General features: G+C 40.9%; 1 protein-coding gene across 2 annotated transcripts in view; it reads right to left on the bottom strand.

The window, feature by feature from the left end:
• Nucleotides 1-26,047, bottom strand: part of RGS7 (regulator of G protein signaling 7) — a 492,581-nt gene that overhangs the window by 21,205 nt on the left and 445,329 nt on the right. For both annotated transcript variants that reach the window (XM_032862939.1, XM_032862938.1), the window contains exons 10-14: nt 15,670-15,744; nt 8,250-8,348; nt 7,012-7,073; nt 5,946-6,056; nt 4,384-4,509 (exon numbers count right to left, since the gene is read on the bottom strand). In XM_032862939.1, coding sequence (XP_032718830.1) covers nt 4,384-4,509; nt 5,946-6,056; nt 7,012-7,073; nt 8,250-8,348; nt 15,670-15,744 — 473 coding nt within the window. The remainder of the gene's footprint in view (nt 1-4,383; nt 4,510-5,945; nt 6,057-7,011; nt 7,074-8,249; nt 8,349-15,669; nt 15,745-26,047) is intronic.

The following is a 26,047-nucleotide window of genomic DNA, read 5'->3' as shown; positions in this document are numbered from 1 at the left end:
GCCGCACAAGCCGGTCCTCGTCGCACAGGCCGGTCAGACCACGCACGACCGTGCGCAGGAACGGGCCCCGTCTTTCTGCGGGCTTCCAAGAGGCGGCCCTTCTTTCCATGAGTCGCAGTCAAACGTATCGAAGTTTTCCAAAGGAAACACGGAAAACAATCTCTCTTAAGTGTTTTTTGTTGAGAGCAGATCTCCCAGAGCCCTGATTCTTTACACTTTAATTTTTAGTAGAGCAAAACAGCACTGCCAAAGAACCGTTTATCGGAAAGGGAGAGGACTTGGCAGGGAATTTGAGGGACACAGAGCATCTGCTTGGGGGATAAAGGAGGGGATTGTGCTGTCGTCTTTGAATCTTTTGTCCACCTGAGCAATGAGGGTTAGTATGGAGAGGATTTTCTGCTCTACCTGGCAAGGGAATTACAGTGACGCTTTACTGGAATTAAGAGAGGACCGGACACAAGATCAGAAAAGGCCCTAGATGGAGAAATCGGGGCGAGCAACTGATTTTTAGGCTATTTAATTCAGAGCGTTATGGAATGGCAGAAGCAACCAGCTTCCACATGTCACTGTTTGAAAGTTTTAAATTTGCAGAGGCCTTACAGCAATTCAGAAGCTCTGATAAAACAAATATATACTGACTTTCTTCCAAATATATAAATACGTTTTATCTACTGCTGCACAGAATATACATACTCTAAGGAAAGAACACCAGAACATATTTTGATTGATAAGAGCAAACAGCAAAGCCTAATAATAAAGGGCCACATTGTATTCATGGGTTTCATTTCTTTAAATTTTGCTCTGGGTGACATGTTTTGGTTAGAAGTAGAAATAATGTTGAAAAGATGAATACGTGTATCATTATAATTTGTTACATGAAAAAGGAACTACTAGGTCTATGTTATCCTCAATACGGACCATTGTCGCTCTGATGGCAGATGTAGTCATGTATGAAATGGGCAGATGGCCACAAAGACGGAGGTCGCGACAAGCTATAGAGTCTTAAGAGGTATATGACCAGCAGAACTTTCATATCATTAAGTTTTAACTTGGGCACTAATGAAAAGTCAGAAATAAGCAATAGAACAGTTGAACTAGAGTTAGAATAGCAAATATTACCCAATCTAGTGAGTTTCCAGTTTCTTGAGATTATTCTCCTGTACGTCGATGTAACGGTGGATTTACTGTTATTCACCACATGTATGTAACAGTAGATTTAGACAGTGCCTTACACAGGAAATTACCATCCCTGCTTTCAGAAGGGAAGGCTCAAGACCATTCATCTCCTCCAAAAACAGATTTGGACACCGTGCAGTTTAATAGGAATGCCATGTGCCATCTGAGGGAGCATAAGTGAGGTCATCAGTGCTCATTCAGGTTCATTCCAGCATGCTTTGAGCACCTTGATCCAAAGAATTTTTCTGTCCTCAAAGAACAGAACCACTAGAGAAAAAGATACACCATTTAAATGGCGGCCTAATATGAGGAAGCCCAGGAGGGGCTCTCAAGGGACAGCGCCAATGACAGTGTGGGAGTGTAGAGCAAAGAACCTTCTGCTGGGCAAGCACTGGGCTGGAGAAGGGAGTCCTAGGAAAGGACAGAACAATTAATAAGGGTTGAGGAGCTCTTAATCACAACGTCTACTCTAATATGTAAGTGCAGGCACTGTTCTAAGTGGTTCGGCTCTGCTAACTCATGCAGTCCCTATAGCTCCAGGGTCTGTGCTATTGGTTTCCCCATTTTCAAGAAAAGGCAATGGAGGATGTGGAGATTAAGGCCGTTGTTGAAGGCTGCCCACTATGAGCATCGTAACGGAGATGAGTTTCAGGGCTGGGGTCTGTCCCTTGGGTAATTCACGGCAGACCACATGCTCATCACCACTCCCTCAGACGTCTCCCGAAGACCTTCCTTGCCTTATCCTCAGCCTCCCTGCAGGTGCGATATAAGTTAGCAGAATGGAAAAGCTCTGGTAAGCTCCCACCCCCTAATACACGCTAACTGGAATCTGAGGAAGTAAGTGTCTTAATGTCTTAGGGTCTTGAGTTCTTCATCAGTAAAATGGGATGATAATGTTTATCTCATTAGGGTTCCATGAGATTAAGTAAGACAAATTATGTAAAAGGCACTTTCGAGTGCCTGACATATTTTTAGACACCCCACAACAAAACTCACATTACTGTCTACTTAGTACTTACGCTATGCTGAGTGCTCTGCCTGAAAAAGGCATGAGCAAAATCACACCAATGGGCAGCAGAGGTGGTATCTGAGGAAGAAGTAGGCATCCATAAGCAGGATTTCTTGACTTTTTTTTCTGTCTTAGTACTTGGAGAAAGTGCTCATCTGAGTGTCTACACTGTAAACAGCAGGTGCTTACAGGCAGCTACCCGATAGGATGCACTGAGACTTTAGGCTCAATTAGCCCTGCCAGCGAACCGAACTGTTCTGTTTCTCTTAATCTGTCACACCAGATGCCTAAGTGGAAGAAATGGGGCTCAGACTCGGGGAGCAATGGAACGTAGCCTGTACTGGTTTACAGAAAGCCGAGGATGCCAATTATTAGCCCATCTGACTCGGACAAGCCGATTAGCTTCCCCCTGACATATTTTGCTTATCTGGAAATGGGGCAAGAATGTTTACACTTCATTTTTGTTGTGATGATTAGATGTGTGATGATCAGAAATAGTAAACACAAAATATGGCACACTTACAGCAGTAGGGGGTATGATTAGAATATGACGCGCATGGAAAATATGTCGTATTTCCTGTATGGAATGACTTAGTGGGACAACTAGCATGGCATAGGATTACTGAGATACGAAATGGTCAAGGCTTGAACGCAGAATCGCAGTCAGTCAATCATCCTTGAAGCAGAGTTTGCACATACTCGTTCCTTTGCCCAAACTTCTTCCCTCTTCCTTTCAGTGGGTGGGGAGGGGGGAATTTGGGGCTGGTTATCTCTAGACATCCAGGTCACAGCCTAAAGCCATTTTCCCTGGGATGCCTTTGCTGACCTCCAGCTCTGGGTTGACTATCCCTCTATGCTTCTCCGATCTAAATAATCACCAGCTTGTGTTGTGATCTCTTTTCTTCTCTGTATCCACCACTAGGACCATTTTTATTTGCTTAGGTGATCCTGGTGAGGCTCATTCCTTGTTTATTTCCTCATCGTGACCCCAAGGATGTCAGCCTTATTTAAAAACTTAGAAAATCAGAGGAAATTCCACCTCCCCATCTTCTGAAAGGCTAAAAAGATATTCTTTCTCTGCTCTATTTTTTAATGCATTCTTACACTGAATAATTGATGACATGGCCTCAGTGTAAAAAAGAATCCTTAGCAACTGGAGATCTTGTAAAAACCCTGTCAGAAAGGGTTCCCATAAACTTGAAAGAATCGGAAACTGCATCCCAGCGACTCATGACAGGCACCCATATATAACCACATTCCTCTAGGTTCCGACTGTGGTCATCTTGCTTAAACCACAGACCATCTGTCAAAGTTCTCCATTATTTCTGAATGGTTTGGTATTGGGATCCGTTCAATCATCTGAAAAGAATGTGACAATGCCTGGGGCCGTAGTGTTCCAATGAAAATAAATGAATGCTGGGACCTTTCTGTAAATGAATTTCACAGGACTGCCTAAGTCCTGGGAAAGTCAATTAGGATATCATGTTTCAAAAGAATAATGAATGGAAGAGTTCACGGACAAACATTTTTATGTAGTGGAAAGTTGTCACTCACTTCAATGATCGTAAGCAGGGCCACTAAAATCCACAGCAGTGTCTCATTGAAAAATTCAATTTCCAGGTGCCTCTCAAGTTAGAAAAATTTCAAAAAAATATGTAAGGAAGATGTTCACAGCAGATGGGTGGGACGCACACCCCTTTTCTACTAAAGCTCGGTGTGGTGTGGATACCAACCGCCCTGAGGCTGAATTTAAACATGCAAAGCGGATGGACTGGCCCATAATTTTGTTCTAAGTTATTTTTAATTTAATAGGCACCCGGATCTCTTTTCCTAGACCTTACTTAGGAAGCAATATGCAAAGATCAATACCGATGAATAAGGATGATTTAGCTGCATAAATGTTATCGTCCATTCCTCGTTTTGTCAAACGTTAGTCCAAGGATTACACTTCTTTACAAACTCCATTTCAAATGCATCAAGTTATATACTTAAAAGATCAAGAGGTAGTGTAAAAATAAGGGACTGATAACGCTGGACAGGCTTCCGCCGTTGTTAGCTTTTTCCCTCCATCGGGAGGCAGCAATTCCGTGGGTTCATATCATCAACACGTTGGTAAGAGACTAATTGGTCTATTTTGTGCAAAAGAACCAGACCTATTTCTCTCTGACAGAGAATAAGATACAAACAATGTGTCTTACCTTAAATTTTCTGAGCTGAATTCTGACTCTAGAAATTTAAGGAACTGTTCTCTCCCAACGGGGTCTTTCAATGCTTCGTCCATGCCAAAACCCCATCGCTTTACCCTCTGCTGGCTTGGTTCTTTGCTGTAGGAGGTAAAACAGAGCCAAATATATTCATCGCCAATTCTGTATTTTGTGATCACATTTCCCCTCAGAATCATATATACCCCGGGGAAGTTCCCATCTTTAACATATCTTTCAGAAAAAAAAAAAATCTGTGACTGATGGTTTTGCATGAAGTCATGTGGAGGTATATGTTAGGGATTAACAGTGGTGTCTAATGTTTACTAAGCATTGGGTGCTAAGAGATTCTCTCTTTTAGATTTTTTTCTGCAACTTTATGAGACAAGTACTGTTATGTTCTCACTATGTAGATGAAGAAATCAAGGTACAAAGAGAGTTATAACTTGCCAGTGTCTGACAGGTAAGAAGGGGCAATATTCTAGGGACATTCTGACCTCAAAGCTCATTTCTTAGCCACTATATAAAGCAGTCTCGAGGGGCGCCTGGGTGGCTCAGTGGGTTAAAGCCTCTGCCTTCTGCTCAGGTCATGATCCCGGGGTCCTGGGATCAAGCCCCGCATCGGGCTCTCTGCTCGGTAGGGAGCCTGCTTCCTCCTCTCTTTCTCTGCCTACTTGTGATCTCTGTCAAATAAATAAATAAAATCTTAAAAAAAAAAAAAAGCAGTCTCGAGGTGGTAGGCTGGACTCGGGGAAAATGCATTGGGAACCAAGAGGCCTCAATTCTGGTAATGAGTCTGTTGATGAAACGTGTGACCTAATCCTAGCTGAGTCACAACATTCTGGAACCCAGATCCCTCATCTATAAAGTCTAGAATTTATGCATGAAGAGTATGCACTTGTCAAACATTTAAGAACACTGAATGGGGGTAAAAGAAAGAAAAGGTCCATAAATACAGTTTAGTACAATACAACTAAGTACAAAATCCTCACTCTGTAACGTGAGGGACACTGTTCTCGTGACTCTGTCAAGATCAGTTACTCGAGTCTTCCGCTCTCAGGAAAGAAATCAGGAAGTCTTAGATCGTGCTTTGGTTTGCTTAAGAAGTCAGTCTCTTGTCAGATTCTCTTAGAGTGTTTGTGGTAAGTTCATTTTGTTTTAAAAGTGTATAAGGGCTTAAGCCCATACTTGTACGGGCTTAACTGAGTCTGGATTCAGCATTCATTCTGCTTGAATATGGGGCCTTTGTGGCCCTGTGGATTTTCAGAGAAGCTAAAAACAATGCACTAAATTTCAAGAACCAAAGATCTCAACTCTGACTAGTCTATTCTGAAACTCCTGTCCCTCTTTGTGCCCATCCTCCGGAAACACAAATCTGGACACAAATGCAAGTATCTAAGGTTCAAAAACTATTACCTTGAACGAGAACTTTATATCATGGGCAAATAGAGACACAGAGTAAAACGGAACTTAAATTATCAGCTACAGAATTCTTCTTATTTCAACCAAACCCTGAAATAAGTGTGAAATCTTTGAAGAGAGGAGAAAATGTCACATACCTTGCTTCGAGTTCCCAGAAAGTAGTGTCATCAGACAGCCATGGGTTCGAAGGGTCAGGTGGCACAAGAAATGGGTCATATTCTAAGTATTGTTCTGTGTAACTTAACAGACTAGAGAGAAAAAAACATTTTCATCTTTTTTAGTTTTTCTGGCTGAGGTTATACCCAGCCCAAAACACGGAACACAATATAGGAAGGTCTGGCTGAGGAATTACTTGTTTATAGAGTAAAATCTAACAACAATTTTTACGTTTCAGTAACTTACATGCATCAGCTTATGGTGCATCTTGGAAGGCAAACATGGCTAAGGGTCCACGTCTACCTGTGCCTGATCCAAGTGAGGCAACATCCCTCCATTCAAATGAAGCAAAATGGAAGGCGTTGGTGTGTGAAAAGCTGTGCTAAGAGCCAGTTCCAACCTTTGGTCAACCACTCCACCCACAGCTGAACTGATTTTAGCCAACTTGGAGAATGGGTTAAAAGGCAATTGTTGTCAAAAGTATTTATAGGAATTAGGTAAAGGGGAAATCACTAACTTCTTTAAAAAAAAAATCTGTATTTAAGAAAAGAAATAAGAAAAAGATGGAGAGGAGAGGAAGGATGTTGGAGAAGTAGGATTTGGCAATGCTCCAAAGTAAAGAACACGTGTGCCATTAATAACAAATTTAAATGAAGAAAAGGAAAATACCGAAAATCTGTGTTTAATTCAAATTCTGAAGTCATGCAGTCATTGAAAAGTGTGAACGTTAAGATGAATTTACAGAGAGGTTCTAAGTTGCCAAAAAGTAACTTGATAAATTGAAAGCTTCATTTCTCTCAGCAGGAGTGAAAAATTCAACCCCTTGGAATTATCTTCTGTATCTGATTCTGGCTACACAGGATTGGATCGCTACAGATTGAAGATTGTAATGATCATTCTGTCATTTAAACTATGACAGAAGAGGGCTTTGGAAATTTTCTATGTGCAAAACGGAAAAACAAAATAACATTTCCTACAGGATTCCATTTTTAGCTCATCTGTCACATGAAATTTTTTTTATTTATAGGGGCATCTTGAAATACTCACCTATCAGCAACTTTTGACATTTTTAACCGATGTCTATCTAACTGTATTTGCCAATATTTAATCTGAAAAGAGTTAAGGAAGTAGTTAAATAAGTAGTGACATTATCATAATTTTCAACTCTAAATTCTGGTAGACTGGGCAATTCTAAGTATTTATTCTAAGTAAATTTCAAAATCTGAAAAATCAAATGAGACAGCTCTGAAAATTAAAGTGTTTGAATAAAAACATAGCCAGCATCACTTTAGAACAGCAATGAATCTGAACTTTCTGCATGCTTTAACAAAATGTAAATTTATTTGAAAAATGTTCTAGAGATTGTAAACATTTATTCATATTGAATAACCAAATCAGAATCATCCCCCCATGTTTAATTCAGAAAATAAACACATTTGTTATTTGTACTACAATTTCAAAGTAAATCCTACTTCCTCGTACTAGCCCAAGAAATCATCGATGATGTGTGTTTTGGGAATAATTTTATCAGCATTTCAAGACAAACACGTGGACCTAATCACATATGGGAAACTTTGAAACTCTCTAAACTACTACATTTGTGGTGACTATAAATATACTAGAAAAAGTATTGTTACACTATTGATAAACCGTATCACAGTAAAATGTTAGGGGCAAAGAATCAAAAGGGGGAAAAAGCCCCATGACCAAGTGAAAGAGATTTCACTATTATTTGATATAAGAGACACTGGTGTTTGCTTTGAAATATTACTTGGAACCAAAACTATTGATCAATCAGTGAAACAAGACATGATGTATATCCTAACTGTACGCCAGTGTTAATGAGGGAGAACTTTGAGAGGCTTATGGAGAGCAGTACCGGAAGAACAGGAAAAAACACTCGGTAAAGATCATGTCACATGACCGGATACAGAGAACACGTGACTCAGCATCACCAGGTTCCTGCCTTCTCATCCTTCCAGAAGAGTTCCAGAGCACAAAATAACTCTTGAAACAGAGACAATTAAACATCACTGCATGTCCTTTTTAAAAACTGGTTAGAGGACACAGGATTCAGGGAATTAAAGAGTGAAGAGATTTGGAAAGCATCTCCATATGTTGATACATTTCCAGGCAACTACGTATCTTCAAATTAAGTGATTTCACTACCTTTTAACTGCAAACCTTCTCTGTGAAGCAATCAACCATACAGATAACCTCTTACAAACCCCTGCCATTGACACTGACCATGTCTTCACTGCAGGGCGTTTTATAGGTTGACCCACCTGTTGCTGTAGCTCATCTTCTGTTGGAGGTTTAGTTTCTGGTGTGGGGGTGTGGGTAGGGCTGTGACTTCTGATGTCATTTTGTAAACCATAGACAGACTGTATTAAAGTAAAAAAGAAATACGTGAGGATAAAGTACGATTTATAGTCGCAGACTTTCTAAAAGGTAATTTTTGTGTCATATATTCAGCAAGGTAAGTCACAGCTTTGCTGCATATTTGATGAAGCTTCTTATTAAAATTCAAAGGCACAGCTATCATAAATATCATATGAATATAAAGTAGGAGCACAGCTCTTTGAAAAAATATGTGGTTAGATTATTAACTCTGACAGAATAATTGATCATATGGAAAGAATGTGGTAAGTTTGATAATAAGATCTGGGGGTGGACTGAGTATGAAGTCGGGGGAACAACGACACTATATAACATTTAGTAAGTATTGATTTCAGAATAAAATAGGGGTGGATATAGAATAAAAATTTAATAAGCCAAAAGAAAATGAAAATAAGTTGAGTTTTAAAGAACGGAATACTGAGGAGAGAGACTAGGTTAACCATTCCATTGCTGAGTTAGTCTCTGCGGGCGTGATCAGAGACACCCCAGAGCGCTCAACTTTCCCAGCTCAGCATGGGGTTGTCTACCTCTCCACTCTGGCCTTGCCATTCGGTGCCACTGGGTGCCTTTTGCAAACATCAGTGATCCCAAAGTTTTCACTTTGGAATTCTTGATGCCCCAGGGCTTATTTTGCATCTTGTCAAAAGGTCAAACCTACTGTTTAGGAATATTCTTTTTTGAGAAAGACCTACTATGGGGGTGCCTGGGTGGCTCAGGTGGGTAAGCATCTGCCTTTGGCTCAGGTCATCATCCCAGGTCCTGGAATTGAGCCCAGAGCCCTGGGTCAGGCTCCCTGCTCAGTAGGGAGTCTGCTTCTCCCTCTGCCCCTCCCCCTGATCATTCTCTCTCTCTCCCTCTCTCTAATAAATAAAATCTTAAAAAAAAAAAGACCTATTCTTAGTAAGTACTAATAAAGATCAAGACTTAAAGAGACAAAAAAAAAAAAATCTTCAATGTCACATGTCAACTCAAGGGAGAAGCCAAATAACTTTTTCTTTAATATCAAAGAATTACTATTAATATGAGCTATGGGGCACTGTTTCTTGGGACAGGAGGATGAAAGATAAGGCCATAATAAAATTTCATGAGGCCACAAAATTAAAGGTACCAGACAGGTTTGGAAGAAACTCTTGAAATCAGAAGAGGGTAGATCCACGTGTTCAACCAGACGGGTTTTCAGGCTCACCAACCTCACCAGTATCTCTAAGTTCTCATGGGTTTTGTTCTGGACCCGTTTTTACTCAGACTCTATCTTTTCTTAACATTCACCTGTTAGCTCTCTACCTGGACCCTCTGGATAGACTTGATTTCCCTCTTGGAGCTCCCCATTACTTGGCTCTTAGGCTTTCTTTAGTAGATGTTGGTTTGGCTTTACCTTACCTGAATCCACCATTGTAGACTATCTTTGGTAAGTCTTTCAATCTGCCCTCTCTTGACCTAGCCTCTGAGAACCTCTGAGAACTCAGGTTCTATCACTGGGCAACAATTTCAGCCCAACGAGCAGCACATACGCTGTGAATTAATTATTCATAGGACTGAGCTGAATGGCTTCACTTTTTTTTCTTTCATTTATTCATTCAACATCTATTGAACACCTAGTATATATTGGATATAATGCTGAGCATTAGGAATATAGAAGTAAACAAAGATAGGTTTTCTCCTTCATTGGAACTCACAACTTAGTGGAGGGGAAACATGTTACACAAATAATCACACAAACAAACACACTACTAAAACTGTGGTAAGAGTTATAAAAGAAGATAATAATAGGAGCAGAGGGCTTGAAGTACAGGAGACTTAATTTCCACCAAAGAAACAGAAAAGGCCTATGTGAACTACTGATAGTCATATCTGAACTTTGAACTCTGGAGTAACTGTTGAGGTTGATTTTTTTTTTTTTAATTAGGCAAGTGAAAGAACACCAATTATTCAATAATCGTAGATAATCAATGTGGACATTTTCAGTGGTATTACATTAATTTTTGATAAAGAAAACAAAAAGACTCTAAGGCTTGAATGCTTTCTTGTTTATCTTCGTTTAATTACTTAAAGTTCTTAATAAGAATCTACACTCAAGCAAAAAATGCTTATAAGGTAAGAGCGCAGACTGTTTTAAAAGTAAGTATTTGGTTAAGATTAAAAATAATTAAAAAGACTGCCAGAAAAATACTGCACTTTATGGTGTCCTAGACGTAAACTGATCTAGAAGCTATCTTCTGTCTCCACATTTCTCTGATTGTTTCGGTATGCATGCCTCGCACATTGGCTCAGGGAGTTCGATGTAAGAACCGAATCCCTGGGAGGTGGTGTTGAAAGCAGCCCTCCAGCAGCTTTGCTAAGGGCTCTGAGGTTACTCTGGCATTTTCTGTTTCAGGCAGGTAAACATCAGGAGTTCTCTCTTTCATCAGTCACGGTGCCTTCCATTTTCTGGGGACCAGTGATAGCTTTAACTTTGATTCCTGGCCACAGTGAAAATGGCCATGAATAATGAAGTTTTATGTACATGGCTTATTTTACGGACAGAGGAGGGAAGGAAATCGATCCTATCTTGGCAGACAAGTTCTGAGGATCACTGAAATGTAAAAGGTTTTGATTTCTTTTTTTAGAAAAAGGAAATATATTAAAATATTGACCTAGAGTGGGCAGAGTAGAGTCAGCAACAGGTAGGACAGGAGGGGAAGGGACATGCCATTCTCTCAATGGGGAAAATAAAATTAACCAATTAGGATCCATTTTGAGCTGTTAGCAAAGCTAATTAACAATCAAGATGCTTTGCTGTAATGAGTATGTCCGTTTATTTAAGTTCAGGGTGCCTGACCCCGTTTTTCTCACATAGGGTACCATCCACATGAACTGGGTAAGTTATTCATAAAGTGAAACAGATGTGACTTTCTTCAAAACCTGTTCATATGTCATTTCCCTTCACATCTTAGAGGAAGTCTAAGAAAACACTCTCCTACTTTTATCTTTGGCGGGCGGGGTGGGGTACTTTAAACCAGAAAGTAAAGAGTACACAGGAAGCTTTTAAGCCTATCTTTGTGGAGAGAAATCTCTGGGACCTTTCCAACTGGTGGTGGAGGGAGGGGATATTTTTCTCTTCCTTCTGGATTGCTCAGCTCGACCAGAGAACAGATTGTGACCACATCTGCTGCTATGTGGAGGAAGCCAGTGCACAGAGAGAAGGAGGCCCAGGAGAGGGAGAGAACCCTGAGGAGTCCCTGGGTCTGTGACTTCCGGGGCTAACTGTCCTGCCACCTCCCAAGGGTTTAGAATATTCCCTGAGTTTTGCTATTTTGAGCAGAATGTTGCCTGCTATTTGACTGTACTTCTTACTTAAAACCCTTCTGTGTTACTCTAAGGCACAAGTCATTTCTTCTGTTAAAATTAAACTTCCACATTATGCATATACAAGTGAGGAAATGCCAATTTTTTATGTATAAACAGTTTTATGTATAAATAGCCACTGCATTAAAAGCAGAAAAACCAGACATTTAGTCATGAATTTCCTACCTGTTCCTCCAGAATGTGCCCATTAGCTATTACCTAAAATATGAAGTGTCTTAATGTCTAAATGAAAGTGAAAGAAAAAAGAAAAGCCATGAGGCAAGAAACAGCTTACTTTTGTTTTGAAATATGGGTCCTGAAGTTATAGGAAGCAATCCAGCGTGTGGGGTTAGTCATGTACATACAAATGCTTTTCTCATTTTCCTCAGGTTTTGTGTTGTCCTAGGGCCCCTCTCGCTATTGTCCTATAGAAGGGTCCATCCTGTGACAGTCAATTTTATGTGTCAAGCTGGCTGGGCCGCAGTGCTCAGATATTGCCTCAACTGTTATCTGGGATATTTCTTTGAGGATGTTTTTGAATGAGATTAAAATGTAAATCGGCAGACTCTGAATACAGCCAATGACCCTCCATAAAGTGGGTGGGCCTCATTCAGTCAGGTGAAAGCCTGGACACAACACAAAGACTCCCTCCAGGCCAGAGGGAATTTTGTCAGCGGACGGCAGTGCTTCCCTGGGACCCTACCCTGGCCGACCTCATCAGATTTGGGCTTGGCAAACCTCTACAACTGCATGAGACAGTCTCTTCAAATAAATCTCTCTCTCTCTCCCTCTCTCTGTCTTTCCCTCCTGCCCCCTCTGGGGAACCCCGACTGACACACCGCCTGCCTCACCTATTATAATTAAAGTTTTAGAAAGAGACTGAAGGAAATCCGGCACACAGCGGCCCTTAACATTTTGCCTAGATTAGGCTGATTTCTTTCTGGCGATGCTACATTATCATTCCTTCATAGAAACGTAAGGAAATACATCCCGCCTACTTCTTGTATTTTAGTAAAGACATTTAAAAAACTGACAGATCCTAAATACTTAAAAATATCTCAAATCAGATGTACTTCTAAGCCTTCTCTTCACATTTGATAAACATATTTGAAATTCAACAATTAAATGCAGCATTCCAATCCCTGGTTTTCTTTAGGTACATATGATGGATTATTGCCTTAGGGAGTTCCTGGGTCCCTTATTCTTGGGATGATATATCATCACGAGAAATAGTACAGCTGACTGCCAAAGAAATGAACAGCGGCTCTCTTGCTAAGGCGAGCACTGCTGGCAAAAATGAAAGATGATCCAGGAGTTCCACCTCCTTACCAGCAGAAGTTTAAGACAGAGAGTGGTCACACCACTAGGAGAATGAGCAAAGGACAGTCTGATTCGCTGTGGAGGGCAAAGACAGTTTTCAAGGAGACAGGCTGGCCTCTGCCATTTCTGTCTAAGGCTTGCAATCCCACAGAACTGCCCACTCCACAAGAACAGAGCTGTGGAGACTTCAGGGGATGGTGGGACAGTTTGTTGTCTGCCATGTACTTTTTGGTAATAAAATGGTGTGGTGACTTAGAATCCCAAATCATTCAAATTCCCTTGATAACATGTTACGGGCTGAGTTGCATCCCCCTGAAACTCATGTTGGAATCCTAATCTCCACTGTGACTATATATGGAGATGGAGTCTATAAGGAGGTAGTCAAGGTTAAAGGAGGTCATCGGGTAGGACCCTAATCCTATGGAGCTGGTGTCCTTACAAGAGGGACAGACACCAGAGCTGTCTCTGCCATGTGATGATACAGGCTGCAAGAAGGCAGCTGTCCACAGCCAGGAAGAGAGCTCTCACCAAACCCAACTTGATCCGGGACTTCTAGTCTCCAGAACTGTGAGTGAATAAATTCCTGTTATGTAAGCCACCAAGGTTGTGGCATTTCGTTCTGGTCGCTTGAGCAGACTAACAGATGCCACTTAACACAATGACAGGGTTACAGGTGTAGAGACATTTGCCTGCTTGTTCAGTGTGCCCACTCCCATGAGACCATGAGCTCTGGGAGCACGGTCATGCCTGTACCCCTTACCATCGAGTATCTGAGAACCAGTACACACTTGGCATAACGTAGAGCCTTGTCACATCTGATGGGATGGGTCATTCCAGTTATTAAGCAAGTAGGAGTTAACAGAGCAATGGTCCTAATTCTACAAGACAAGCCAGTATGGGGCTTAGAGTCCCATGACCTTCTATGTAAAATAACATGATTTGAGAAGATTCTAGCAAATTTAACACTTCTGACTCTGAGAAACTATATATATATCCAAAAGTAAAAAAAAAAAAAAAAAAAAAAAAAAAATCAGCATCCTCCAATTGTTGAAGACAAGGGAATGCACGCTACTTGCTGTAGCATTCTTCAGGATTTTTGTTTTTTTCTGGGCCTGCAATTCTACCATTATTGATTCACAGGAAGTCAGACCACAACTGAGACAGAGCCAAGCGATTCCATCTCAGCAGAATTCCACCTTGCTAGGCCTGATGGTTTCCCATCATTAAGTGAGGGCTGATGGGTGATAGCCCACCATTGCCAATTAAAGCTTTTCAAGTTCTCAAAAAGCACGATGCCTTGTGTAGCCCTGGTAAGACATTCGTACCATGTAACATTAGGAACACAGTGGAAATGACGGCTTGATTATCTTTAAGTCCTATCTGTTATCCATACGCTTTCTCTTCCGAGTCAGAGCCCATCTCACTTGGTGTCTGTTGGGAAAGCTTGACACAAAGTAAGGTATTATGAGAAATAATTCTTCAAAATTCGGAAGCAGTTTGGGGGGCTGAAGGTGCTTTTTGGAGAGATGGTTACAGCTCTGAATGCTGTTCCTCAGCACAAAACCAGTCCCCAGTGCGCTGAGGCCATGCTGTGCATAGAGGATGGAAGGAACTGCGTGCGGCCAGTCACAGGAGAGCAGGGCCGACACACCTGGTTTGGTCTGGCTTTGCCTCTTTCTCTCGGAGAGCTCCTAGGGGAAAAGCTTTGGAGCGCCGCACCTGAGTGGGTTTGGTGGCACTTTTCCTGTGGCTTCTTTATCCTGACATCAAGGTAAACGGACTTAAAAGAAAGCAAAGTTACTTGGATCATATGGGGGCCTCTGAACCTGATGTTTATATTTCTAGGGATGCAAGGAAAAAGACAACAAGAAATAAGACCACAAAAAAAAATGTTTAGTGCCTACTGGAAAACCCTAACGCTATATAAGGAAAAAGCCACAAAAAGGAAGGTCTTGAGCTTTGTGGAATGCTTTAATCCAGTGGTACCAACTCTGCTCTGCGTCCTCAGCCCAGAAATTCTTATTTTTCATGGAATGAATAAAAATGCTTTCTGTGTGTATGTGTTACTTTAAAAAATATGGAGTTACTACTGCTATGTATTTTCAAGAGAATATTTAAAATGCCACTGAATTTAGGATAGCTTTTTGTTTGTTTGTTATGTGTCCTCTCACATAACACACACCAAATGGACATTCAACAATTATGGTTGTGTTACAAAATTCCAGTGTTAAAAGGGGATCCTCATACAAACCCTATAGTTATATGTCTTTATCATGGCCCTCCTCTGCTCATAATTTTCTCTAAAAATACCCTTCTCTCATCCATATCACTTTTTCTCAGATAATCTCCGTCTGCGTTTCCTCATCCTCTGGGCTCTGAAAGAGAAGCCTTTCTCCACTGATGGTCCTTCCCTCCAACGGAGAGAAGATGTGCCCTCAGCATCTTTGCCCTCATCACAGCGACCTGCGTGTGCTGGAGAACCATGATGGGACGGGCAAAAGACCAGGGCTTGAGTTCCCAGATTTTCTTCTAGCCAAGGAACAAGGAAAAGCAAGGAAGATGCTAGAGATACTCCATGAAGTGGGCAAAAGGTTTTCATGACTGACGTCCTCCAAACAGTACAGCCCACACCAAGATCAGCACAGCAGAAGTGAGTATTACCTTCCGTGTTTTGTGTGGGTTTCTCATTCTGGATGACTTCTTGATGTCTACTTCAGTGGTATTTACACATCCAGGCTGGAAATGGAAAAACAGAGAGACAAAGGAATCTTTGAGAGTGAGGTTTTTGATCCATGCATTAACGACTTGCTGTCCACGTCCCTGGTAAGTCTTTCAGCAGACCCAGTAAAAAAATTTATTATACTCTCACTCCTTGCATAAAAAGGACTTCAGATAACATTCTCGAATAACATCCAGAAAAACAGGGAAAAGAAATGCATGGGCTTCGCCTGTGACAGTGGGTGTTGACATTAGTAGTTGCTAAGCCAACAGACTCAGAGCAAAGGTATCCAAAGATTAAGTGAATGATAGCCCAGCTGGTACCCACACACAGCCCTGCTCAGATGCCCCCTCTATGTGAGGTGACACTGTTAATGAAAGGCTGTTTGCTTCCCAAGTTGGGAAACTACCATCTGTTGACCCAGCTCAAATCCCAGAATGAATTTTTTTTTTTTACAACGATTCGTGAAATCAGGGTACTAGAAATATTAGTAATATAGATTAATAATAATAATAGTTAATAACAATATTATAATTAGTTAACAGTTAATAATAATTAACAACAGTATTAATAATAATTAATAATAATAGAATGGGAGTGTGGGCAGCCTGCTACTGGTTCTCTGATGACCTCAAGAGGATCATTTTTCCGGATTTATTGTTCTGTTGCACAGAAAGAGAGAGCAGTAAAGCTTCCTTTGTATTTGGAGGAGGAGGGGGAAGGAGGAAGAAGAGAGCAAGGATAGGTAGGGGTGAGAAGGGGAGGAGAAAGAGGAGGGAGGAGGGAGAGGGAGGGGAGAGAGACGACAAATCAGGAAAAAGAAGAAAGGAGTGTCAAGAATATAGGAGACCTTCTATCTAGAAAGGTCCTCAGATATCACTTAGTCTCTAGAAGTGACCGGAAGGAAGTGGTTATTTAGAGACTGTGTTTCGCCAGCTTTCAAGTCCTGGTGCCGGATATAGGGATCTCTGGTACTAGTCAAAGGAACTATGTTGTACAGCTCTGCTCAGTTTCTCTATTTCCCCCACAGACGGCAAGATCATGAAAACGTCAGATACACTTGAAAGTGACTCCATAGAAACTGTGAATGTGGAAAAAGATTTCTCCATCCTTGGGATGTTGTGGGATGGGGAGAGGTAAAAAGGCAGCGCTGGTGTGATTCCAGAAATAAGCTGTTTTCTACACTCACTGGCAGGCAAGGGGACTGACTCTGTTATAATGAGGACATGGGGCATTTTCTTAAGTCACACTGTCCTGACAGCACAGCCACTGGGACAAAACTCCACTATAATAGTGTACAGGATGAGGAAGTAGGCAAGGAAAGCCTTTTCTCTTGATTTTTCTTCTCATGTATGTTGATTATGAACTGTATATACCACAAACAGAAATACACACACACACACACACACACACACACTCTGCACTAAAATCTTAAATAAATGACAAGTTTGGTTGCGTATCTAGATGGAAACAGCTGGTTTAGCACCACGGTCTGCTTGGCCGTATGGGAGGAAGGGCACCTGCATGGGTGGGCTGTATTTACTGACACGGAGCCTCTCACTTTAGATACCCCAGCATCAGACTGATGACGATCTGATATTCCAATTTGATTTTTCTATGGCTGGTTATGACCTGAGTATTTTTTAAAAGACCCCCAGTGATTCTGATATGCAGCCAGGATTCACAATCATTGATCTAGATGTAGCAAAGTAATGTTTTGAAAATATTAAAGCAATATTAAAGTATCTTCATTTCCTTTTAGATTCCATTTCTGTGCAACCTTCCACCTGTAAGCCTCAGTCCACTAGGAAGGTGAAGCACTGAAAGTCTTTAAGCTCTTACCAATTCATCAAGAGCCGAGTGTGCCAAGACAGACCACAGAAATCTTCTTTATGTTAAGGGGGGCGGATAATGAGGATGTGATATAGAGGAAAAGGAAGACACGTCCTACCGTGAGCTGGAGAAGAAGAGACCATTTATTATTTATTGAAAAATAGTCATTTCTGCATCTAATTGTCAGACTTTGTGATAAGTGGTGAAATACAAGGACGGATGTATAATCTTCTAATATAATGAGGATACTAAAATGTGAATGAGCACCGTGTAGGAGCACAGGACTGGAGAGAAGTTGGCATGGGCATTACGCAACAGAACATTTCATACATCCCTTATTATGGCCATCCTCTGGGTTCTCACCAACATGGCAGATAAATATATGTATTTTTAGTATTTGAGCAAATTTGATCCCTATAAGAGCATGTGGTCTTTGGTTATTTTAAAAAGGCAGTCATCCTTTTAAGGCATATATAACTTGACCACGAGCTGGCACCAGATCCACGCAAAATGTGATGCCTAAGTTGGTTCCCTGCACTACTAAACACAGCTTCCCAGTAAGATATGAATAACATAATCACTACTGAGTAAGCACTCAATAAAGAATGTTCAAATATGTACTGCGGGCCAGGTATAATACGAAGTTCACAGTATCATTCCATTTAAGGAATAATAATGAAGTAATATTTACACTGGCCTGGAAAAGAATCATAACTTATTTTGAGCGATCCAAAGAATTCAGCTATGCTGTGACGGTACTGCAACATTACTTATTAAAAAGTAGAATTTAATGCCTTGGAATCCATTCCTGAAGTAGCAAAGGGATCACATTATTGAGAAATATTACTGCCATAGCATTCATGTCAGTGTCTTAATGAGTTGCAAAGCAGAGCTGAAATTTTGGTCTCATCACTGATTTTACTTAAAAGAATCTGAGTACCTCTCAGTTCCTGTCATGGCAAAATGCCACTATTAGTTGTGGCAGAAGGCACTGTTCTCAGGATAACAAGGGAGACTTAAGGACTCTTCAGTGAAGAGCAGCGTGAAGGGACAATCATGGAAAACCACTTTCTTCAATTTAGTCCCAGTACCTGAAGTGAAATTGGGCAAAACCATGTCCTCGATGACAAATGAATAGAGATTTAAGAATGAGGTGGTAAACAGAACTGATAATAAAGAGAGACCCATATTCCTGCAAATTAGGAAAAAAGATACAATTCTGGGAAAAAGTAAGGTTTTGAAGGTTGAAATATTTTGAACAATTATTGGCTCAAATGTGATTCAGTTGCTGGGGAAGATTTGCCATTTTGTAACACAGAACAAGTTTTAAAAGTTCAATTTGTCATGTATTGTACCACAGTGAGAACGATGCCTCACTCTTACCTAAAGTGATTACAGGTTCTAGAGTGTTCTACCTCAGGAAATTTTTTTTTAAACATCGAATTGAAGCTTTTATTCCGGTTCTTGGGTCAGCAGGGCTTACTAAATGCTGTATGTGAAGGAGGTTGTTTAAGGCAACTACTCTGGAATTCCTTCCATTCACTCTCCTCTATAGTATTTACTTGTTTGATTACTACTCAGTCTTATTTGTGGGACAAGGTTCTGGATTATATAGTCCCGCTTCGGAGTAGGCCGTGAACAAATTCTGGGAGTCCACCGAGAGAAGGCAGGCTCTGGCAGCAGAGGGGAGAGAACTACACCACGGTGACCTGGAGCTGTGGACAGTGGTCAGGTAGAAACTGCAGCTCAGGGTAATGAGCTCAAGGTAAGTCTACCACGGTAACGGTAAGGTAAGCCTCCAGAGACGTAGAGGTCATAATGGAAGTGACTTGATAGGATTTATATTTTTAAATAAAAACTAACAAAAATTAACTCCAGACAGATCACAGACCTACATATGCTAACCTATAACTCTCCCTAGAAGATAAGCATAGGTGAAAATCTAGGTGCCCCGAGTTTGGTGGTCATTTTTTATGTTCGACAGCAAAAGCAAAGTCCATGTGAGAAATCAGTGGTAAGCTGGACTTCACTAAAATGAAAAACTTCTGTTCCATGGAAGATAAGCCAGACTGGGAAACATTTGCAAAGGGTGCATCCGATGAAGACAAGCATACAAATATACAAAGAACTCTAAAAACTCAACAATGAGAAAATGAGCAACCCAACTAAAAAATGGGCAAAAGGTCTGAACAGACACCTCACTGAAGAAGATACACATGGCAAACAAGTATATGAAAAGACGGTACACATCCTGTGTCATTAGAGAATTGCAAACTAAAGCAAAGTTTAAATACCACTACACACTTACTACAAGAGCCAGGATCTAGAGTCCTGAACATCAGATGTGGTGGGCTGGAACTCTCATTCCTTGCTGGTGGGAATGCAAACTGGTATAGCCTTGTAGTGGGGACCCTGAAAGGTTTTTTTTTTTTGTTTGTTTGTTTGTTTTTTGTAATGTAAATGCCTGATTGAGTCTTTGGTGAACTAGCAACCAACCTGTTGAAAGAGGCACCCATTTCAAAGACTGCTATCTCAAAGAAATGCCTCTTCAGCCACACCACTGGATAAAGAGGTGGGCTGCCTCCCACCTGTGGTTCCTTTGTTTAGAGAGCTTGGTTGATCTCAACAACTGATCATCTTGGCTACTTGTTTTTGTTTTATTTTTACTCTTCCTCTTCCACTGCTTTAAAAATCCCTGCTCTTATGTTTTAAATTCACCAGTAAAGAGTGAGCCTATGAAGCCTTGGGTCCCTACCTGGACCCTAGTAAAAGCAGTACCCCAGGCCCGTGTCCTCCTCTCTCCCCTCAACCTCATTAGGTGGCCCCAGACATGCTATGTAATTAACAGGTTCTATAAGTGGTAAACTTTTATTTCTTTTAAGTTTCCTGATAGCTGTTGTCCAAGGGCAACTTGCAGGAACGATAAGAACCATCGGTTGATCTGACCACAACACTGGTTATTGACAGGCTGAGACCAGCACAAAACCAGCCATTCTGGAAGCTATTTGGCAGTTTCTTACAAAACTAAACCTCCTTTTCCATCTGATCCAACAATTGTGCTCCCTGGTATTTATCCAGAAGAGCTCAGAAAGTATATGTCCTCACAAAAACCTGCACATGGATCTTCATTGCAGCTTTATTCAAAATTGCCAAAACTTGACATCAGGCAGTAGGTGAAAGGATAAACGAAGTGTGGTATGGAACATAACAGAATAGTGTTTGGAGCTAAAAAGAAATAAGCAATTAAACCATGAAAAGACATGGAGGGATCTTAAATGCATATTATGAAGTGAAAGAAGCCAGTCTGAAAAGGCTACACTGTAGGATTCCAACTATAACATTCTGGCAAAGACAAAACTATGGAGACAGTAAAAAGATCAGTGGTTTCCAGGGGTGAGAGAGAGGGATAGATGATTCAGGCAGAACACAGAAAATTTTTAGGGCAGTGAAACTACTCCTCATGATACTATAATGGTGGATACATGTCATTATACATTTGCTTAAAGCCATAGAATGTTCAACACCAAAAGTGAACCCTAGTGTAAACTGTGGCCTCCAGGAGACAGTGATGGGTCTGTGCAGGTTTATTGATTACAACAATGGTACCACTGTGGTGAAAGATACATTTTGAGGCTAGAATCAATAAAACTTGCTGATGGGTTGGATCAAGGAGCACAGTGAGGGAAGGAGAGTCGACGATGACTCCCAGTTACTGGCAACTGGACAAGGTGGTGCCATTTATCAAGATGAGGAGAGAAATTACATTTGTAAACAAAGAGAGAAATCAAGGATGGCTCCTGGATTGCATTTACATACAATCTGAGTATTTTTACTGATTTCTCCAACTAGAATAGAGCTCTTTATGCAGTCACTGTCAAGACTCATGACTCAGAAGATTTCAACGTTAGTGCTTCTGCAATAATCTGGCCCATCCTTTTGTGTCTTCAACCTTTGGCATGACCACTGGCAATAAGAGCCTATCACTGAATGTGCAAAATTCATATCTGATGGTCAGTCACGGAGAGCCTGGTGGAGCGCCAGCCCACTCCTCAGAGCCTCTACTCTGCTTCTCCAAACTCTTCTCCCATGCATTCTACCAGACTCAACTAATCTCTTCTGATTGACATCAGACCACTTCCACTTAACATCTAGGAACTGTCTGTTCATCCTTCCATGATAGTCACTTTTTGTAGACTGGTAGCTGCCACACACGCCCAAGTATAGTCAGACTGTCAGAGTTCTCAACAGGCTACCAAGAGGACTCGAACTAAGTTTGCTATGGCTCCTTTGTCATCACTGGCATTACTCATGTTTCATGTTCAGCCTTCAAATACTTAAAATATTTCCAGCTAGTGTTGCTTCAGAATTAAAAAAAAAAATCACAGGGTAGATGTTGAGTAAAATATGAGCTCCTTCAGGAAGTGACAAGGGTCTGAGGCAGGTGTGCATGAAGCCTTCTTTTCTGTTACACTTGGGCCTGCCATTCACACAAGTGGTTGATCTCCCTCATTTTCTGTTTTTTTGTTTGTTTGTTTGTTTTTCTTTATAAATGCTGGTTGCAATTTGAGGACATGCAAAGATTTTTCAATTGGGGGATAAAAAAGACCCCTCTGAGATTGAAAACACACACTCCAACTTGCTATACACTGGGGAGCCCTGGGCTGGCGTTCAGGGCACTTTCATAACCTTCAGAGAAGCGGCATTTCAGTTGGCATTATGTTGCTCTCTTTCTGGGATCTCATTCATGGGAAGGTGAGTAGTGACATAATATTAAGTGCCTTAAAACTTTTGACTTTAACTCTTAAAGTGTTTGTTGAATGTAGGCATGAACGTAAACTAGCTCTCTGATGGCAATGGAAATTGCCCTAGCATGAAAGTTAAGAGCTAAAAGGTAGGAAAACGGATCAATTAACTGAACTGGTGAAAGCAGTTTTGTAGATGTTACTGTGGTTAATACTGGTGATTTAATGGCATGCTGTAACCAGTTTAGAGAATCAAATAAAATTCCTAATAATATAAACAACTCACAGTAAGTTAAAAATGCTTATAATAATTGTTAACATAAATAACAGTGGGGCACATAGAAAATAACAAGTTCATGAAAATCAGTGGACATTTGAAGTGGCCTTGAATTCAATAGCTTGTAAGGCTCTTAAGTCATATATTCCCAAATGGAAAAGAGGCTTACTTCCCTTTCCAGGCAAGACACACAGAGAAAGGCTATCTGTACCACACACCTCAGCTCAGCAAGACCTCTATAAAGAAGATGAATTTCAAAGACACGCTCTGTTGCATTAAACTTGATTTCCAAAAGTAGCAAAAGATAAGCATTTTATTTATCTAGTGGTGTCAGAAAAGAGAAGTTCACATAAAATTATTTCCCAGATTACATATTTATCACTCAGTGCCAAAAATCAATTTTATTTTCACCATTAGAAAAAAGGATCTTTTAAAATAATTCCCACATACCTCGACATTCTTACACAATTATAGCTGAAGTAATGCAATCTTTTCTTGTTGATTCAAGGTCATTTTTGAGATTGACACTGTGCCATCCTTAAGACAGCAATGCCTCTGAGGCCAGATGGTCCTAACTCTTAAGGATTTTGAACTTTTTCTCATTTTCTGCCATTTTTTTTTAATGCCTCTGCCTTCTGCTTGTCAATAGTCAGTTTTGCTGGTCTCAATGTCCTTGTCCCCAGTACCACCCCATCATCCTCTAATCTGTTACCTGGGTTCTGACAGGGGTCAGGAAACCACACAAATACTTCCTGAAAAAACACGGTGTCTAACATTTTAGCAAATGAACCAGTCAAAGCACCCGAGTTAGAGTGCGGGTGTTTTCACAATTTCTTTGGGTAAAACTTGAAGGGTTTATTCCTGGTTACATTTTGGATATGTGGGGAAGGAAGTATAAGAATGGTGACAGGGGAAATGTAAACAAGTTCTCATGCTATCTTCTGGAAAACTTATAGGACATAAATATTTTACAAGCTCACTGAATGGATCAGAGTAGATGACATGAAACATCTGTCTGGAGTTCTGAGATCGGGGATGACACAGGGAGGGGGAGCTTGTGATTCATTCTGTGCTCTCAGGGGCAGGAGGAAAAGCTCAGCACAGTGGGAGACTGGGCAGCATCCTACAAAAGGGTCTGCCCCAAATCCTGCGAGTGAACAATCGTGTACCCCGCTCTGTCCCAGCCACCTGTGGGGAAAATGTCCCAGACACAGCTCTAGTTTTAGTTCAACTGCTTGGAAAGGGCACTGACCGGCCAGGAGCTCCTCTCGCTGCCCCCTCTCCATCACTCATCGCCTGTGCAGCAAAGCCATCACCATCCACCAGGATGTTCACGCCGTGACCCGGGAGTCGTCATGGCACCTCGCTTTCCCTTACTTCACACGTTTCATTTAAGAGCAAATCTTGTGCACTTTACCTCCAAATACATCCTGAATTTATCTGCTTCCCCTTGTGCCACCAACCTGGTCTAAGCTTCCATTATCTCCTACCTGGACTGTCTCAGCAGCCTTCTGATTTGTCCTCATCAATCCTTTCTTGCTTTCTCAACTCTACTCCCAGGTTGCTCTCTGCGCAGCAGTCACACTGACCTTTTGAAACTAGAGCCACGTCCTTATGCTCTTCAGACCTCTGCACACGTCTCATCACACTTCAGATACGAGGCAAACCCTCTGCCATGTTCTACAAGGTGCCACATAAATAGCCTCTGTCTGCCTTTCCAACCCCATTGGTACCTCTTTGCCTCTGCTCAAGTCACTCCTGCCTTACTGGCCTTCTTCCTGCTCCTCACATGAATCGGTTTATTCCCTTTGGCCTGGCTGCTACTTCTTTCCCCAGTATTCCATTCTGTTCTAAGAGAGGCCTTACTGGACTACTTGGCCTCCAAACCCTCCCAATCATATCACCCTGTTTTGTTTTGTTTTGTTTTGTTTTTAATTTATAGCACTTGCCTCTACCTGGAATGTTCTTGTATATTATATTTGCTTGTTTATTTTTTCTCTACCAAAAAGTAAGCTCCTCAAATATAGGGACTTTGTCTGTCTTGTTTAATGTCATCACCAGAGACTGAATTTTTCTGTTACCTAGTGGGTGCTTAATGGATACTGAATGAATAAATAAACAAATGAATGAGAGAAACCATAGATTATACATAATAGTTATTTCTGAACATTACTCTTGTTAAAAATACAACATGAGTTTTATTTACTGTGTTTTGGTATATGGTACACGTGTGCTTGAGAATATTGGTACCTGTAACTTTACTTCCAGACCAACTGGTCATCAACTATCATTATTATCATACATTAATTGAACAGGAAACTATGTTCTAATTCTTCAGTTAGACTTAAAAGAAATATTTCTGGTACAATAAAATTAAGCTTAAATTTTTTTTTCCACTTGAAATGTAAGGAATCCATTGCTTAAATGAGTATATATGGCTAATAATTTATTACTTTGAGATTTTACAGGGGTTGAGTACTTAAAGAGCAGGAGGACACTGGGAACTTACGGAGACTCAGTTTCAGAGAAGGCAGTATGAGTGAGCTCCCCTGCCCCTGCATTTATAATTTTGTTTCAGACTATCTCCATTTTGACCTACAAACATTCAAAGACAAATAAAAGCTGTGCTTCTCTGCATTTTGCCCACCTGGATGTTTAAGGCACACCAGAGTTAAGATAAAACAACTGAACTATAGGACACAATAGTACATCTCATGAATCAGTTTTTGGTTTTCAAAAGCACGTGGGTTTTTAATAATATAAAGTCATTCAAATGATGAATGGCTGATATCCAATGGCCTACTACAGATGAAGGGCTGATATCCAAGATCTATAAAGAACAGAACTTCTCCAAAGAAGACATACAAATGGTTAATAGGCAAGTGAAAAAATGTTCATCATCACTAGCCATCAGGGAGATTCAAATCAAAACCACACTGAGATACCATCTTACACCAGTTAGAATGGCCAAAATCAACAAGACAGTAAACAACAAGTGTTGGAGAGGATGTTGAGAACGGGGAAGCCTCTTACACTGTTGGTGGGAATGCAAGTTGGTGCAGCCACTCTGGAAAACAGTGTGGAGATTCCTTAAGAAATTAAAAATAGAGCTACCCTATGACCCTGCAATTGCACTACTGGGTATTTACCCCAACGATAGAGATGTAGTGAAAAGAAGGGCCATCTGTACCCCAATGTTCATAGCAGCAATGGTGACAGTTGCCAAACTGTGGAAAGAACCAAGATACACTTCAATGGGTGAATGGATAAAGAAGATATGGTCCATATACACAATGGAGTATGATGCCTCCATCAGAAAGGATGAGTACCCAACTTCTCTGTCAACATGGACGGGACTGAAAGAGATTATGCCGAGTGAAATAAGTCAAGCAGAGAGAGTCAATTATCATATGGTTTCACTTAACTGACTTGTGGAGCATAAGGAATAACACAGAGGACATTGGGAGA

This window comes from Lontra canadensis, unplaced genomic scaffold (assembly GCF_010015895.1).
Source record: "Lontra canadensis isolate GAN:19392208 unplaced genomic scaffold, GSC_riverotter_1.0 scaffold24, whole genome shotgun sequence".
NCBI lineage: Eukaryota > Metazoa > Chordata > Mammalia > Carnivora > Mustelidae > Lontra > Lontra canadensis.
Note: the sequence above shows the minus strand (reverse complement) of the source record. Positions and strands in the feature narration are given on the sequence as shown.